Source organism: Pituophis catenifer, unplaced genomic scaffold, assembly GCF_029215685.1.
Source record: "Pituophis catenifer annectens isolate HBS135680 unplaced genomic scaffold, rPitCat1.0.hap2 SCAF_8, whole genome shotgun sequence".
Taxonomy (NCBI): domain Eukaryota; kingdom Metazoa; phylum Chordata; class Lepidosauria; order Squamata; family Colubridae; genus Pituophis; species Pituophis catenifer.
The window spans coordinates 57,691,930-57,710,949 of record NW_027256888.1 but is presented as its reverse complement, the minus strand read 5'-3'; the positions used below and the strand labels follow the sequence as shown (position 1 = coordinate 57,710,949).

The 19,020-nt window shown below is 39.0% G+C and overlaps 1 protein-coding gene across 1 annotated transcript in view; it reads left to right on the top strand.

The window, feature by feature from the left end:
• ANK2 (ankyrin 2) overlaps positions 1 to 19,020 on the top strand; it is a 181,699-nt gene that overhangs the window by 124,757 nt on the left and 37,922 nt on the right. The window contains exons 27-32 of the mRNA XM_070948372.1: positions 1,322 to 1,546; positions 4,676 to 4,830; positions 11,443 to 11,654; positions 13,060 to 13,264; positions 15,239 to 15,335; positions 16,550 to 16,778. Coding sequence (XP_070804473.1) covers positions 1,322 to 1,546; positions 4,676 to 4,830; positions 11,443 to 11,654; positions 13,060 to 13,264; positions 15,239 to 15,335; positions 16,550 to 16,778 — 1,123 coding nt within the window. The remainder of the gene's footprint in view (positions 1 to 1,321; positions 1,547 to 4,675; positions 4,831 to 11,442; positions 11,655 to 13,059; positions 13,265 to 15,238; positions 15,336 to 16,549; positions 16,779 to 19,020) is intronic.

Genomic DNA, 19,020 nt, shown 5'->3' with positions numbered 1-19,020 from the left:
CATGAAAATCCCAGGCAAATTTATTAGGAATTAAGTTTCATTAATCAAAATGGGACTTACTTCCAAGTCCAAAACACAATTCAAAACCCTTAATAAAAAATAAATAAATAAACTTTAGCTAACATATTATTTCCTTGTTGAAACCACCAGTGCATGCACTCTTCCATAACTTTGTGTTGCTTGTTCTCTGTGCAATTTTATACTACCAACTGTTTGTCTACAGTCCATTGCTCTTTAAACCTAGAAATAAAATGTCCTTCCTGAATCCCCCGACTGCATTTGGTAAGATCTAGAATTGGCAACTCCCCACTTTCCTTTGGGCAGGCTAACTCTTGTATATTTGATAACCATAAATTAGAAAGTGTGACTGACATTGTAGCTGTAAACATGGAGCATTGTAACTGCTAATGTTTTTTTTTACTGTTATTGAGGAACATCAATGCATTGGGGTAAAGACACAGAGGAGATATAGGAAAGCCTTTAGGATGCATGGCATGTTTCAAGATGGCAGATCATGGTTCTTCATCTTCATCCACATTGATTTGCTTATTTATATTTTGCATGTAATATTGACTTGGGAAAAATTCAAAACTTAGTAGATGCTTTAAAAGAAATAAATTCAGTATTTGTTTTTCATACAAAATATTTATATTACCTATTAGTTTTATCTTAAGGGACAGAATTTCAAGAAGATCCCAATGAAAAATGTGTAAACCACACATGGCTACATTTCCATACATTTTACAGTATATTTTGCTAGTTGTCAAATTCAGGTGTTATTCTTATTACATTTAAACATCAGATGACAAATAATAGGTGTGCATCAGGTGCCTTATATGAGCAGGAATTCCAACATCTTTATAACATCCTAGAAATTTTAGTCCTTGCAAGGATACAACTTTTACAAAAATTGACACTGAGAAAACTTCTTCCCATTTTCCATATTTTCTGTTTTGTTAATAATTGTATTCTGATATTAGCCTCAATTTTCTAATCAACATTATTAGCATACGTTATAGAGCTGGATGTTACTCTGTTGTAGTATCCAGGACAACTTGTACAAATTAATCAACTGAGTTTTTGTTAGTATTATGCTAATTGGTTTGACTCCCTAAAAATAATAAAAATATTACTGATCTTTTTATCTGTGCAATTAATTAAAAGCTCTAACTACAGCTTAACCATAAGTACATAATATACATATTAATGTTGATCATTGAGAATGGTTAGTACACATATTTAAAATTTGTTGCTTCTGAAATATTTTTGTAACATGCATTATAACTCATTTTCATGCCTAATTTTTCTTCCCAATTTTCAGTTTTCTGGTCAGTTTTATGGTTGATGCTCGAGGTGGTGCTATGCGGGGTTGCAGACACAATGGGCTTCGAATCATTATTCCACCTCGGAAATGCACTGCTCCAACTCGAGTTACTTGCCGGTTGGTCAAACGCCATAGACTCGCCACAATGCCTCCCATGGTGGAAGGAGATGGTCTTGCCAGTCGCCTTATCGAGGTTGGGCCTTCTGGTGCTCAGTTTCTTGGGTAAGGATTTTCTTTTAATAATCCCAAATACTAATTAACAAGAAAATAATAATTTCACTTGAGCCAGTGTGGGGTGGCTTGGCATTTTAACAGTAGAAGTGAAAAGATTTGCAGTGCAAAGAAAGGATCTGATAATTCAATCAGGTTGTGTACCTTTTAATTTAAGGCAACAAGTCAGGTTTACTGCGCTTCCTGAAATCAACTGGTGTAAGCCATGCTGAGCTATAAAAGATAATCCATTTTGTTATAATATACCATCAATTAATTACCTATTCTCTTTTAAGGTTAAATAAAAATAGCAGCAGCAATGTTGTCCATACAGATGTAATACCTGTTGAAAAATGCAACACAAGCTAACGCTCCCTGTACAAGGAACTTGTGTTCACTCAGTAGGTATTTTGTCAGTAATTGAGACCTCCCGGGAAGCAGAAACCGGTGATTTTTCTGGGGCCAAGCAATAGAACCACTTCTCTGACTGCAATTTATCCTTATATTGCAAGGCTTCATAGAAAGATCAAACTTGCTGCAAATGTTTCAGCAATTTTTGTTTTTGTTTTCCTTCTGTTTTTTTGTTTTTGCTGAAACTATCATTTTCAATACTTTTATTTTACCAACATTTTCCCTTATCAGTGGTGGCATCCAAAAGTGGATGATCAAAGGAAACCCCCCTCTGCTTAGAATGAAGGAATGGCTTCTGCTGGAAACCAAAGGATGAAGGCATAAAAGGAACAGCTTAAATCTGTTATGAAGCAAATTAGACATACCTAAGGCCATTAACCAAGTTTTAAGTTTGAGTTGTTTTCTAATAATATCTTGTCTTAGAAGTTGGGGTTTTTAGAGGGAATCTGGTATGCATTATAGCTAGGCAAAGCATCATCTCCTACCATCTTATTATTTTGTTATTGCTGTATTTTAGCAAGGAAACAAGAATATCCCTAAATTTAATAAATAAGTAAGGGCAAATTTGTAGTGAAGGATTGCTTCTAGAATTTCAATGAAGCTCCATTCAAAACTACATACAGGTTTAAATAAAAAAATGCACCAGATCCAAATCAAGTGCCTATACACATCATATTTTAGGTTCTTATGTTAATTCCAGTATAAAAATGACCAAGATTATTTTATTTTCTCAGCCTTGTGAGGATTGCCTATGAAAACTGGCACACATTGGCACAAGTTTTCATAGAATTTCCTAAAGGCCACATCTTCTACCCATTTTCCTGGGGGTGTCCTGGCAGTGAAATTAGAGACACTGAACACTTCTAGCCAAACCAAATCTTATTGCCATATTGTCATGCATTTTTTTTATCAGTTCTGAGTGGCTCCCATTAATTTCAAGAAGTGATGCTAATGTATCATTGGACCTACTAATAAGATTCTCTATTATGGGAGACTTATTTTGTAAATTGGTGTGATAAGAGGGTCATTTTCAAACAAACAAACAAACAAACAAACGGCAGAAACCTGTTCAGTGTAAGCTAATTCCACTCTGAGCAGACAGTGGCACTGGGGTTCGGTTAAAAAAAATAGTACATAAAGGTATTTTTTTTTATTTCTTTCTTTCACTGCTGCTTTGGATGTACTCAGTAAACTTCACCTGCCTACGGCTCCTCCCCCACTTAATGAGGGAGAAAGTTTGGTCAGCCGAATCCTACAGCTGGGGCCTCCAGGGACCAAATTTCTTGGGTAGGAGAGACTTAAAACAAATTGATGGATGCCGGCCTTCCCATTCTTCTCCTTCTGCAATATTATTTTTTATGTCATTGTGCCCATGACATTGTCCTTTCTATGATTTTATAGTATGTATTCCTAACCTTTAGTGGACCATTTCTAGCCCTTGTGATATGTGGTTGTTGTTTTGGTGATATGTTTCTACTTTTTCTTAAAGTTCCTTGACCTCACCTTTGATTTAGCATGAGAAAATATTAGTTATAGAATGTACCAGTCACTTCTGCTGTTATGTGCTTGATGTCTGTAGCAAAGCAACCTGGACTGAAAGCAAAGGAATCTGTTGGATTATTATTATCATTATTTTGCTACTATAGTCCCCAGTATGATACATATCTTATATACTGGATATAACATAACATTTAGCATGATCAATAAATATGGCTGTACATAATGCAAATCTTCTGGTGAAATTATTAATATAACAATGTATTTACAGAGTTTACAAAAAGTGGAAAGCATATTTTAAGACAGTGAATTAGAGATATGCATAATAAACATTTTTTAAATGTTGCATTTATAAAATAATCTGAAATGAATTATTTCAATATATTCACCATATTAAAAAAAAGTTTCAAAAATGTCAGTTAAAATAAAGAGCCAATTAAAATCAATGCAAATGAAGCACAAAGATATCCTGTTACTTAAAGTGGTTTCTTTTATCCTCTACAGGTAGTTCTCGTCTTACAACCATTTGTATAGTGACCGTTTGAAGTTACAACAGCACTGAAAAAAGTTTGTCACACTTATGACAGTTGCAGCATCCCCAAGGTCACGTGATCAAAATTCAGATGCTTGGCAACTGGTTCATATTTATGATGGTTGCAGTGTCCTGGGGTCATGTGATCACCCTTTGCGACCTTCTGACAAGCAAAGTCAATGGGGAAGCCAGATTCTTTTAACAACCATGTTACTAATTTAACCACTGTGACAAGAAAGGTTGTAAAATGGAACAAAATTCACTTAACAATTGTCTCGCTTTAGCAACAGAAATTTTGGGCTCAATTTTGGTCATAAGTTGAGGACTACCTGTATTATAAAACATATTTTTTCTTTAACATTTACACACACAGTACATACGTTATAAGGATTCCTGCATACACTTCCCTACTTCAAAATAACTTTCAATTTTATGGATTTTATCAGTGTTTAAAAACAAAATAAATATTCGTATCTGTGTCTTTGGCAAGGTTCTATTTATATAGAATAAAACTAGACACTCACTGATCATAATCCTTAGCTACAGTATGAAGATCCTATTAGTTTTTTCCTCACAATCATAGCAAGGAATAACAAATAAGCTGGCAGAGTTCCAGGTCTTTTTGTTACAGGCTTTAAACAAAACTATCTGTTTGTTTCTCTATTGTCACAATCTTTTAACGCGATGTGTTGCTGTAATAGGCCTGTGATTGTTGAAATCCCTCACTTTGCGGCATTACGTGGTAAAGAAAGAGAGCTGGTGATTTTGCGCAGTGAGAATGGGGACAACTGGAAAGAACATTTCTGTGAATTTACGGAAGATGAGTTGAATGAAATACTAAATGGAATGGATGAAGGTACATGTTTTTATAAACAAGATCTTAAAGCTACAATAAAAAGAAATCAAAGTAGCAATCCTAGCTGGAAGGAATAACAATTCTAATTTGCCATATAGTTACTGTCAATTACTTATACACTCAAAATAATGAGAATAGTTATATAGTAGAAAGTTAATAGATTTTCAGAAAGAGAGCAAAATGCAATATAAAACAAATTCCAATAATGAAATTCCTTATCTAGTAAAACTCTCATGTCTGTTACCTTTAATTGGATGAAATGGTGCATCATGGAACAAAACTTTTTCAAACAAATTATCTCTAATGAGCTAACTTACATCCAAATGCATCCAAATTCTGGGACTCCGGACTCCTGTGAAATTGAAATTTGGCAAATTTTATATTTAAAAATCATATAAAGCATTTATGTTCAACATGGGAAGATACACCTCTGACTATTTTACTAAATTTTTAAGTATTTTTCAAATATATTAGGAGCTCTGCCATTGTTGACTACATTAAGAATCTGAAGAGGAAATGTCTCTGAAACGATGACCCAATGGGGCGCAGGTTGTCTAGTGACCTATAAATGCATATAAATGTAGCTTTCTACACTATATAATTTTACTTCTTGGGGATAATTTTGATTTCCCAGTCCAGAGATATCCTAGTAGTTTCCAATTTTAGTATTCACAAGATCTGTTCCTGTTTGCTTTATGAAGTCAGCTAGGTGCAGAGTGTTGAAGTCTAATTGCCTGTAAATGGAGCATGGAACTTGGAGCGTTTATCCATTATAAATTGGAATTTAGGAGTGACATGGATTGTGTGTACTATGGATAATTTAGTTAACATATTTAAACTAGTATTTTATATAAAACTATTTTGATAAAATTTGCACAATGTAAAAGCAAACATGAAATCTGTGATGAAATTCATATTGTATACCATACCAAGCTCCTCTAAACATATTACAAAGTATCAATGAAAATTCTCAGTAATCCAGGTAGAATTGTTTGAAGGTTGGGTCATTGTATCTGGACTAATTCTTGTTGTTAGTTTGAGAGGTTTTGTTGCTCATCCAAGCAGCTTCATCAGTCAGCAAGTCAGTTAGGCAGAGAGTCGTTGGAATGTACCAACTCCTGCCTCAGGGGTTTCCTTCCCAAAGGGCATTGCAATATGTTGATGAATATTCTTAGTAATTCTGATAGAGTTGTTTGATGGTTGTGTCATTGCAACTTGACTAATTTTTGTTCTTAGTTAGAGAAATTTTGCTGCTCATTATGTGGTGGTTGGTATGCATCAGTACAGACCCAATAATAGACCCAATATGATCTTGAATATATGAATGAGATAATCCATAATCAGCTTTTAAATGGAACTGTTGCAACTGTGTGTAAGCAGCAATTAATTAATTGTTCTGTTGATGAGAAATTCAGAAGCTGAATCTACCAAGAGCAAATTTTAAGAAAGTTATTCTAGCTTCACCTTTTAGGATTAGAAGCACAATTAGCAAAAAGGTGTGTAAATATATATTAGAACTATGCAAGCTTTGAAAATTATGTTGAAAAGGCAGTTTGACCTCAGAAGAATACAGCATTTTTCTGATGTTTATTATAATGAACATATTTATCTAGCTTCTGTGTGATCCTGAAAAGAAAAAAAAATGGCCGTTTTAAGATGGTGTTACTTTTAATGAGGTGCTTTCAAACGGCTATAACTTTTTTAGGGTATTGTTGCATATCCAGGAAGTTGAAGAGTTCTGATTGGCTGTTAGAATGCCGTTGTTCTCATTGGTTGTTTCGTTGACAGCTCTGCTATATAAGGAGCTGTCAAGCGCGGGATGTTGATACTGAGGTAATTGCCTTGTTACTGAATAAAGTGCTGTTGATTACGAGCCGAGTCCGGCCTGTCAGTTATCCGACTGGGATGAAATAGTGGCGATGAGGAAGGTCGGAACCCTGTGAAGGTGTGAGTGAGTGATTCTGTTCTACCCCTCGCTGGCCAGCAGATTGTGCGGGCTGATTACATAGCACAGGGAGAGGCAAATGGCGGCTTCAAAACATTTCGCTCCTTTCAATCCAGCGACGGAGTCTTGGGAGGCGTTTGTAGCCCGATTTGATTGCTTCCTGATTGCCAATGACTACCGTGAATTGTCTAGCGAAAGAAAACGGGCATACTTTCTAAGCTTCTGTGGGCCTGAAATGTTTGAGACTGCAATGACTCTAATGGCTCCACAGTCTGTGCATGCGGGGACCTGGGAGGATTTCGTGGCCAAGTTAAAAAAACATTATGCTCCCGCCCCCTCCAGAATTGCCCGCCGTCAACATTTTTATCATCGGGACCAAGCTGAGGGGGAGTCCATTAGCCAGTATGTGGCAGCCCTGCGTAAAGCGGCTAGGCATTGTCAATTTGTGGACTTAGACGATTACCTGTTAGATCGATTGGTTAGTGGCGTGAGAGATGAGAACCTTAAAAGACGCTTAATTGCCAAACCAGAGCTGTCTTTCCAGGAAGCTCTGGATGAAGCCTGTGCCACTGAACTAGCCTCTCTCTCATTGGCGGATTTGCCCAGGGGTCACTGTCAACTCGCGAACAAAAGTGAACCAGTGCATTTTAATGGGGCAGAATCCAGTGACGACGACTTTCCCGGGCCAGACAGCGAGGTTGATCGCATCGCGGAAGCACAGCGTACTGTAAAACAAGCGCAAGGGGACTGCCGGAGCTGCGGGGGTCGTCACCTCAGATCCATGTGCCGTTTCAAAGGAGCAACCTGCCACCAGTGTGGACGTCTGGGCCACATCGCGCGGGTGTGCAGGTCACTAAAACCGGCGGAGCTGCCAAAGCCCTCCAAGGGGGATAGACGGGGCCCTGGCAGACGGGGGGCACGACAAAATGACACCACAGGATGGGGCTGTGAGCCTGGTGGAGTTAACTGGGTGCATCTAGGGGTGGCTACTCGCCCTAAAATTAACTTATCTGTCAATATTGAGGGCTCGGCCAATTCTATCATGTCTTGCAGCACGATTAAGCGGTTGGTGCCTCATATCACTAAACGCCGCCTGAACCCCTGTCACCTGAAATTAAAAGACTATCAGGGAAATGAAATATCCGTAGTGGGGTGTGGACAGTTCTGGGTTCAATTTAAAGATTTTGCTGGTCGTCTACCATTGATTGTAGTAGAGGCCCCATTGCCGAGTTTACTAGGTTTAAATTGGTTCCAGGCATTGGGGCTCCAGATCCAAGGGGTGAATGTTATACGTCCATCAGATTTGGATACGCTTGTGCAGGAATTCCCTACAGTTTTCGATGGCAAGTTAGGCTGCTATAAGGGCACCCCTGTCTTGTTTAGGCTGGATCCACGCATTCCCCCCCCCGCCATTTGAAACCTCGATGGGTTCCTTTTGCACTGCGGGAGAGGGTGGATGCAGAATTGGATAAACTGATTGCACAAGGGGTGTTGGAGCCTGTGGAATTTGCCAGTTGGGAGACACCTATTGTAACACCTATTAAACAGGACAGCTCAGTCCGCATCTGTGCAGACTACTGGGCGACCTTGAATAAGGCTCTCCAGGGTCACGCTTATCCAGTACCTGTGGTGCAGCATCTGTTGCACTCCCTGGGCCAGGGGTCGGTCTTTGCCAAGCTTGACCTGGCCCAGGCATACCAACAGTTACAAGTTGATGACCAGACAGCTGAAGCACAGACTATTATGACCCACCGGGGGGCGTTCCGGTGTCGCCGGTTGCAGTTTGGGGTTAGTGCTGCCCCGGGGATTTTCCAGAGCATGATGGAACGGATGCTGCAGGGAATCCCCGGGGTCATCCCGTATTTTGATGACGTGCTAGTTGCAGCAACTAGCACACCTCAACTAATGGATAGATTGCGACAGGTTCTCCGGAAATTCAGCGACGCCGGTCTCAAAGTCAACAAATCCAAATATAATGTGGTGGTGCGGCAGGTGGAATTCTTGGGATTCCTAATAGATAGTTCTGGGATTCACCCAACGGCGGCTAAGACAGCAGCTATTATGGATGCTCCAACCCCTAGTTGCAAAGCTGAGTTACAATCCTTCCTCGGCCTGTTAAATTTTTACGCTGTATTTATTCTGCATAAAGCGACAATCGCAGAGCCACTCCACCGCCTGTTAGACCGAAAGGCAAGTTGGAAATGGGGTGCTAAGGAAGCCGCTGCGTTCCGCGCTGTGAAGCACCTCCTGGTATCTAACGCAGTACTCACACAGTTCTCTGCCCACCTCCCATTAACGCTAGCTTGCGACGCATCCCAGTATGGGGTGGGGGCGGTGTTTAGCCACAAATTGCCTTCAGGCTGGGAACTGCCCATTGCATATTTCTCTAAAACATTGGCCCCAGCTGAGCGGAATTATTCTCAGCTTGATAATGAGGCCCTCGCGTTGGTGGCTGGTGTTAAACGTTTTCACCACTACCTGTACTGCCGGTCTTTTGTCTTGTACACTGATCATAAGCCCCTATTGGGCACTCTTGTGGGTGACCGGCAAGCACCTCTGATTTTATCCCCCCGCATGACTCGCTACTCTGTATTCTTGGCATCGTACTCATACTCTTTGGTTCACCGCCCGGGAAAGGACATCGCCCACGCAGATGCCTTGAGCCGTTGCCCCGTTCCGGACCTTCTTTCTGATCCCGTTCCTGTTTCCACTGTGTTTCTAATTGAGGATTCGCCACTGTTGGTCACTGCGGCAGAAGTTGCCCGTCTCTCCGCGAAAGACTACATATTGTCCCAGGTGCTCGAGTGGATGGACAGGGGGTGGCCGCAAGGACCATTCGCACCGGAATTCCAGCCCTATGCTACGAGGAGACTTGAACTGTCCACCCAGGCCGGCTGTTTGCTATGGGGACACCGGGTGGTGATTCCCCCGCCCCTCAGAAACTCATTGCTACGCCAATTGCATAGGGGACACCCGGGGGTGGTGTGTATAAAAGCGTTGGGCCGGTGCTATATGTGGTGGCCGCTCCTAGATCGGGATATCACAATGTGGGTCGATAACTGCCCACAGTGTCAGGAGCAAATGCCTATGCCAGCTAAAGAATATCCTGGGGAATGGGAGAAGCCAGGTGGGCCGTGGTCTCACTTGCACATTGATCTTGCTGGCCCATTACAGGGCCAATCATTCTTGGTGGTGGCAGACACATTCTCCAAGTGGGTTGAGGTTGTCCCTATGCGCTCCACTACTGCAGAGGCCATCATTAAGGCGTTACGCCGTATGTTCGTCACACATGGGTTGCCGGATGTGATTGTATCTGATAACGGGCCCCAATTTACAGCTGCTGAGTTCGAAGCGTTCCTGGCACACCAGGGTGTCCGTCACTGTCTGATACCACCATTCCATCCGTCTAGTAAAGGATGTGCGGAATGCGCCGTAAGGTCGGCGAAGGAGGCCCTAAAGAAGATAGGTCAGGGCTCTTGGGATGACCGGGTGGAGGAGTTCCTAATGGCACAGCATACTACGCCTTGCCAATTAACGAATAAGAGCCCCGCCGAGCTTTTAATGGGCCGTAAGCTCCGCACGACCCTGGATAGGTTACACCCCACATATGGACATGGCTGTCCTTTAGATTCTTGCAGGAGGTTTAAACCGTTCCTCATAGGAGACCTAGTATATGCCAGGAAATATGGAGGCCTGCCTTTATGGGTGGCTGGGACAGTAGTCGGGATAGCGGGGCCACGTTCCTACTATATAGAGGTAGAGAAGGGGAGGACGTGGAAGCGGCATATAGACCAGTTGAGGGCACGGAAACAGCTATCAGACTACCGGAGTGGTGTGGACAACCAAAGTATCCAGAAAGACAGTACGGTTGCGGGGGCCGATACTCAGGATACTTTCAGAGCACCATCTCCAACACGTAGTGAATCAGGGGGCTTACCTGCACCGACTAGTAGCGGAGAGTCCAGGGAAGTTGGGGGTAGGAATAGGAGACATTCTGAGGACACTCAGGCACAGAGGGAGCAGTCAAAACCACCGCCAAATCTGGTGGAAGGGGTGGCATCCAGGCAATCCGGAAGGATTCGCCGACGGCCGGCATATTTGAGTGATTATGCGTGCGATTGATGCCAGCGCATGCTCAAGCTTGGTGGGAAGGAATGTTGCATATCCAGGAAGTTGAAGAGTTCTGATTGGCTGTTAGAATGCCGTTGTTCTCATTGGTTGTTTCGTTGACAGCTCTGCTATATAAGGAGCTGTCAAGCGCGGGATGTTGATACTGAGGTAATTGCCTTGTTACTGAATAAAGTGCTGTTGATTACGAGCCGAGTCCAGCCTGTCAGTTATCTGACTGGGATGAAATAGGTATCATAGAAGCTTGAACAGAAATTAAGTTACCTGAAGGAGGTCTCATTCATTTTAAAATAATTTTTGAAGTATTAAGAGATCCATATATTAAGACAGGGGTGGGAAATGATGGCCCCTTTATGACTTGTGTACTTCAACTCCCAGAATTCTGAGCTTAGCTGGCTCAGGAATTCTGAGAGTTGAAGTCCAAAAGTCATAAAAGGACCATTGTTTCCCACCCCTGCATTAAGAGTATGAATGTAAAGTCTTTCTTTTAACAATTCCAGTGTTTACTATTTGAAGTAATGTTTGCTCTTTTCACCCAGTGCTTGACACCCCAGAAGAGCTGGAGAAGAAGCGTATTTGCCGTATTATCACCCGAGACTTCCCACAGTACTTTGCAGTGGTATCTCGGATTAAACAAGACAGTAATCTCATTGGACCTGAGGGTGGTGTACTAAGCAGTACTGTAGTACCACAAGTGCAAGCAGTCTTTCCAGAGGGAGCATTAACTAAGAGAATTCGTGTTGGCCTTCAGGTATGAGAAAACAAATCAAAATATTATAATACTTGAAGCCAAGATTTCTGTTGAGGATAAGAGTAGTTTCCTGTAATTCTATTTCATTATCATTCCTCTACGGTATTTTTTTCTTTTTGCCCAGTGTTTTATGTCTCCTGAATTCCAGTTCTACTGGGGGAAACTGGCACTGTTATAATTTGTAAAGTATTAACTAAGTTATATATTCAAAATTTGTAGCAAATATTTAAATAAAATTTCTCCATAACTATATCTAAAACTGATATGGATTCAAAACATTTATTTAAATAAAGAGTCCTCTTTAAGAGGCACATTAAAATGGTTCTTATCAGATTTGTTGTTTGTTTGTTTGTTTGTTGATTGATTGATCGAATTTATATGGTCACCCACTCAAGTTTCAGTGACTCTAGGCAGCTTACAAGAAATAAAATAAAAAAATCAATATAAAAAGAGTTAAAGCAATAACTGCCCACCTCACAGCAACAACAAGGAATCAAATAAGTTACTTCTTGGGCTCCATCCCACTCTAGGTTCCCAAGGTCTGTTGGCAAAATCAAGTCTTCAGGACCTTGCGAAAAAGTGTTATGTTTGACACTTCCTTTCCCCCCATAGCACACAAACATTAAACAGTCATCTAGACTTTATAGCCAAGATGTACAATATATCTTGTTATATTCCCTTGTTGTATAAGGGGAAAAAATGTTATTTTGAGTTTACAACAGATGTTTAAAACTAATGGCCATATATATAATGTATGTGCATGAGTAATGTATGAAAGCTATGTGTCTCCTTTTTAAAACATTTAGGCTACTTACTGGCCCACTTTTCATGGGTTGAGTCTCGTTAAACTTACTAAGATTCCTCATTGTAGGATTGAATTATGAGCAATAACTTAGGTTCATTTCTCCCAGTTTTGTCTTTTATCAAACTTATGATCAATTTGCCATAAGTCTAATTTAATTCACAAATAATCCAAAAGCATTAAACTTTTCACTGGAAGAATTCTATATACAAAATATAAAAGGACTTTGTTATAATTTTATCATTTTCAGTTATTAATATAAGAACATTAAGATATTCAGTTTATACTTATCTAATGGCTAAAGATAAGTAAATTTATCCCATCATAATTCAAATGGATTGAAAGCTTTTTCAGAGAATTGTCATAGTTCTCTTTTCTTGGTAATTCTGTGAAATCATAATACCTCAGAGTTTTGGTAAATGGTAATTCCTAGCAGTGACCTCATGGCCAACAAGTAAGGGAGAGGGTATCAACAGAAGATATCAGTTAGCAGCAAATCAGGAGAAATCATCCCCACATAGGACAAAGTGTATTATTGTAGTTAATCATTATTCAAGTAATTTTAATTAAGCTACATTTTGTTTTCTCCATATCTTTGAATAGGCCCAACCTATGCACAGTGAACTTATAAAGAAAATTTTAGGCAACAAAGCCACATTCAGCCCTATTGTCACACTGGAACCTAGGCGAAGAAAATTCCATAAGCCAATAACTATGACCATTCCTGTTCCCAAAGCTTCCAGTGATATGATGATAAATGGTTATGGAGGTGAGACTCCTACTCTAAGACTACTATGCAGCATAACAGGTAAGCTCTCATATGTGTCTGCAATTTCATATATGATGCTGAAATAAAATATTGGTGGTTTAAGTCATTAAAATTTTCACTAAAGCCCTGTTACAAAATTTTGTAAATTAACCTCCATAGATCATAATTTAAGAGCATTGGTTTACACAGTGAAAATACACAGTCTAACCAAACAATGAATACTGTCATTAAAATAATCAACTAATTGCCATTTTAATTATACTTTATTCTAAAAATATGCTCGGTGACTAGAATAGGTAGTTTAAGAATGGGAGATGTCCAATGGAAAGAGTCGTTGATAATGTTATTGTGAAATAGAGTTGTGGGGGAAAAATAGCTTTTAAGCATTACGGATACTAGCCAATATTTAGTTATAACATGAATACATGAATATGTTTAATTGGTTTTGTTTTATAAGCCGAATAATTTATTTGCCTTGTAAAACAAAGGACAGACCTATTTCTCCAGAGTTTTAAATTGTCAGAATATAAGTATATTGATGAATTATAAGATTTAAGAAGAGATTGGACATTCATTTTTCTGAAAAGGTATAGGGTCTCCTGCTTGAGCAGGGGTTGGTCTAGAAGACCTCCCAGGTCCCTTCCAACTCTGTTATTCTGTTCTGTTAGAAGAATGTCCCTCTTGGATCAGGTCAAGAGGCATCTTTGTCCAGCATTGTTTTCAACCCCACAGGTTTTTTTGAAGAGTTGACAAGGAGCAAAGGTGGTGACACACTGTATATTCTCTTACTGTAATTCCCCTCAACAAGTTTTTGGCAGTGGTATTTATTATGTGGAAATTTCTGTTGTTCTGAGATTTCTCAATGACAATTTTAAAAAGTCAGTGTTATATCTGCATCACCTCATTGTGAAAATTATTCTAAAATATAATCATTACCTTTCTTTTTGTCCGTCAAAGTCTTTGAATATATAGGTTTGAAATATACAACAAACTGTTTTTTTTATCAATTCTAATTCACTTAAACAAAAAAGAAAGTTTTTGTCTTTCAAAGGAGAAGAGAATATTGGGAAAATAAAGTTGCTGTTGGTTTTTGTTTAGTAACAAAGAGGAGATAAATATTTTCTGTTTGTTCTACAATTATCTGGCCAGCAAGTTGTGGTACAGTCTCCTTAACTTCTCATGCCTGAATTAAATCTCAGAGAAATAATAATGAGGAAATTCTCTCATCAGGGGTGTTCCAATTAGGTAGTGTGGGTGAGAAAGATAGCTTTGAAACAATACAAATAATAAGTAACAGAAAACAACAGTCGCAGTCTCTATCCATAATTCCAATCCAATCCATAATTCAAAAATAACCTCAAAACTATCACCAAAATAAAGCAAAACAAACTCTACAGCATCCTAAACAAAACCGAAGCTGTTTTTCCAAGCAAGAGAAATTGAGTGCAGTGCAGATTTTAGCACAGTATTAATGTAAAGCTGGTGTGTCAAACTTGCATTGTCACGGCGGTGTCACGTGACATATTTGGACATTTTTTCCCCTTCGCTAAACATGGTGGGGGCGGAGCTAGCACGTGATACATCCATCCCGTGGGCTCCTGATGTAAAGAATTTACTATTTTTTTCATTTTGTACCCTAAAACTGGATTCCGAAGATCACAGACTTTATAATTGTATGTGAATGGAGATACAAATTGCTCCTATGACTTGAATAATTTTTTTCTGCAGCCCTAGTTCAGTGAAATCCCAATCCACTAGTTTCTAGGCTTTTTTTTCCAGCAGCCAGCAAGCTCCCTGCTGCCCATTGGGAGACTAATTAGTCTCCCAATATAATATATATATATATTTAACTGTCATACTGGCAAATCTCAGAATTAATTTTAATGATAGAAAATCTTAGGAATACTCTTAGGTCAGACTTTGCATGATTGGGAATTTAACTAAAAGTAATTTTATACATTCAATTTTACAATTTTGCAGGCATGCTTAACTGTTTATCCCTATTTGTTTCAGGTGGAACAACACCTGCTCAGTGGGAAGACATAACAGGAACAACGCCATTAACATACGTAAATGAATGTGTTTCCTTCACCACAAACGTATCTGCCAGGTACAGTACCCAATAATAAAACTGTAAAGAGCATTTCAGAACCATAACCTTAGTCTGGCAGTGTATTATGCATAAACATCTTGTCCAAAAATCGCCTGCTGCTATTTATAATAGGATCCTTAATTTTGACCTAATCCTGAAATAAATCAAATTATAATTAACTTTGAATGCTATACTAAATAAAAAAATCTAATGCCAACAGTGCAAATAAACTTACTGTTCTCTGATAGTTGCTCCTATGACAGAATTCTAAACAACTGTTCCCTTAGGATTCCATAGACTGAAGGTGTTAGAAATGTTGTTCTAAGGCAGGGGTGTCAAACTCAAGGCCCGGGGGGCAGAACTGGCCCACAGGATGCTTAGATTTGGCTCGTGGGGCCGCCCTGGAAACAATGAAGGACTGGCCCACAGTCCCTCTGCCAGCAAAAACAGAGCTCAGGAGGGCTGCACATGGCCCGCAGCTGAAAATGGTGCTCGGGAGCCCGTTTGCTCTGGCAGAGTGCTCGGGCCGCCACAGGTGACATCGAGCTGGCAATGTCCACCCTGGCCACACCCACTCCTCCCCCCCTCCCCCCGAGGTCAAACAGAACCCTAATGCGCCCTCAATGAAATTGAGTTTGACACCCCTGTTCTAAGGCATTAGAATGTGGCCCTGATTTCAAAAATTGAGCACTCTAATAAGGATTTTCTTGTCTTTCTTTTAAAGTCTGTTGATTAGAATAGTAATGAAAAATTCAGGAAGAGGAGAACAATAGAGTGCTTTGGGTAGCAAGATGGATTGCATATCAATTTAATAAATAATAATAAATAAACAATTGCAAAAGATAGAATTGGAAAAAACAAAGGTATTGGGGGCAAAAGCTTTTCAGACTTTGGTTTAAATTAAGGTTCAAGTGTCAATGAAGACATTCTATAATCCTGACTAAATTAGCAATACATTCAGATACATTTCAGTCCTGATCCAACCCTCACATCAAAGTCCAGGGGGCAGTTCAATTACTGTCAAATCTGAATCATATTTGAAATATATAATATTTAATATAATATATTATAATATATAATATAGCAAATATTTGAATTTGTCTTTCACACCAGGTATTTGAAATCAGTGCTAGTTCCTAGTGTTTTAGAAGTTTCATCACATTTATTATTGTCTTTCCTCCCCACCTGTTAGATTTTTTTGGTAATAATTTAATATATTTATTTACTTTCAGATTTTGGTTGATAGATTGTCGACAGATACAAGAATCTGTAGCATTTGCTTCCCAAGTCTATAGAGAAATTATATGTGTACCTTACATGGCCAAATTTGTGGTGTTTGCCAAATCTCATGATCCCATAGAAGCCCGACTAAGATGTTTCTGCATGACCGATGATAAAGTGGATAAAACACTAGAACAACAAGAAAACTTTGCTGAAGTTGCTCGAAGTAGGGATGTAGAGGTATTATTTTTATTTATATTTTTGGACATGTTAGTTTAAAACAATTGTTTCCATTGTCTTACAAGTTAAAAAAATAGAGCAAGGGGAAAAATATCTCATTATTTTAAAGAACCTAGTGTCATATATTAAATATATTAATATTTAATTTGTTAATTCAAAATCACAGCATGGTGGAAGGAATTAAACTTTTTCACTTATGCTGTTTTCTTTACAAAAGCAGCCATTATTCTGTAGCTTAATTTTCTCTGAGATGAAACATACTGTAAACAAAAGTAGAACAATAAATGTTAAATGGCAAAAGTGTAATGAAACCAAATGATGGATCTTTATTGCAAAACAGCATTTTCAAATTAAATGTGCTTATAGATAACTGTATAATCACCACTCTTTCCTACAATTCATATTTTCATTCAGATTGAGTTGATATTGTATTGGTATTATAATTTGGGTTAGTTCAAAATACCAGAATTTAGACTACTTGAAATATTAAAAATGATATGTATTGCAATTAAATACATTAAAATATTGTTTTTGTTCTTTCAAAATAAGAGAACACAAAAGAGGATATAGGAACCACTGGCTATTTTTTATCAGCAATTTTGGTGGTTAATGTTTATAATACATACATACATACATACATACATACATACATACATACATACATACAAATAGGTGTCTTAATTAATAGCATGATCAAATATAGGATCAGTTATAGGAACAAAATTTACAAAATCCAAGAATCTTTCTTTAAATCCTACCAACTTTTCCTGTATGATGGAAGGAGAAAATTATTGACAATATAGTAATATATGAACAATCTGAGAATCTAATATTGCTACAATAGAGGCTGGAATATTATTAAGAATTTTTGTTTTATGGTTAATAATATATATTACTTTTAAAATAATATATCTATTGATATAGCTGACTATTTTGTTATAAGATGTCATAAAACCATTCCAACATGACCTCCTTTATGGCAATTTCTTGCAAAAATCTCTATTAGCTTTGGGCTTTACATAGACTGAACTGCTCTTAAAACAGCAGTATAGGGATGTGGCAGGACCTTACCTACCAAGAGACATACAGTATTTTAGAAAACAGGTTTATAATATCAAGCTAACAAATCAGTGAAATCAACTTAGAATACTAACGCTTAAAGAGCTAAAATTCAATTAATCAATTAGCATTTGGTGTGTTTCCAATAGCTGTATTGAAGGAAAATATAATTCCTTATTTATTTATTTATTTATTTATTTATTTATTTATTTATTTATTTATTTATTTATTATATTTCTATACCACCTTTCTCCCGTAGGACTCAAGGCAGTGTACAGTCAAGAAAAATATAGATACACAAACATCATAAAATTGCTAATTAAAATTATTATTATAACATACTTTGGCCCAATTAAATAGAACCTAAAATTAGATAACATTTTAAAAACATTCACATGTTCATATGTTTAGCCCCGCTTGTTGGAACATCAGAGTTTTGAGGGCACGGCAGAAAGCACGGAGATCAGAGATATTTCATATCTCAGAGGGCAGTTCATTCCAAAGGGTTGGAGCCCTCACAGAGAAGGCCCTCCCCCTGGGAGTCGCCAGTCGGCATAATTTGACTGACGGTACCCTGAGTAGTCCCTCCCTGTGAGAACAAACTGGTTGGTGGGAGGCTATTGGTGGCAAAAGACGGTCTCGTAGGTACCCAGGTCCTAAGCCATGGAGCACTTTAAAGGTGATAACTAACACCTTGAATCGCACCTGGAAGATCACCGGGAGCCAGTGCAGCTCGCGTAGGAGAGGTGTTACATGGGCGCAACGAGCTGCGCCCATAATCACCCGCACGGCTACATTCTGGACCAGTTGGAGCCTCCAGGTGCTTTTCAAGGGGAGCCCCATGTAGAGAGCATTACAGTAGTCCATACGGGAGGTGACTAGGGCATGAGTGACCGTGCGCAAGGCGTCCCGATCCAGAAAGGGACGCAGCTGGCGGATCAGGCGAACCTGATAAAAGGCACCCCTGGCCACGGCCGTCAAATGATCTTCTAAAGATAGCCATGAATCCAGGAGGACACCCAAGTTGCGGGCCCTCTCTGTGGGGAGCAAGATCTCATCCCCAATTGTCAGTGATGGTACCAGCTGACTATACCGGGACGCCGGAAGCCACAGCCACTCGGTCTTGGAGGGGTTGAGCCTGAGCTTGTTTCTCCCCATCCAGATCCGCACGGCCTCCAGGCAA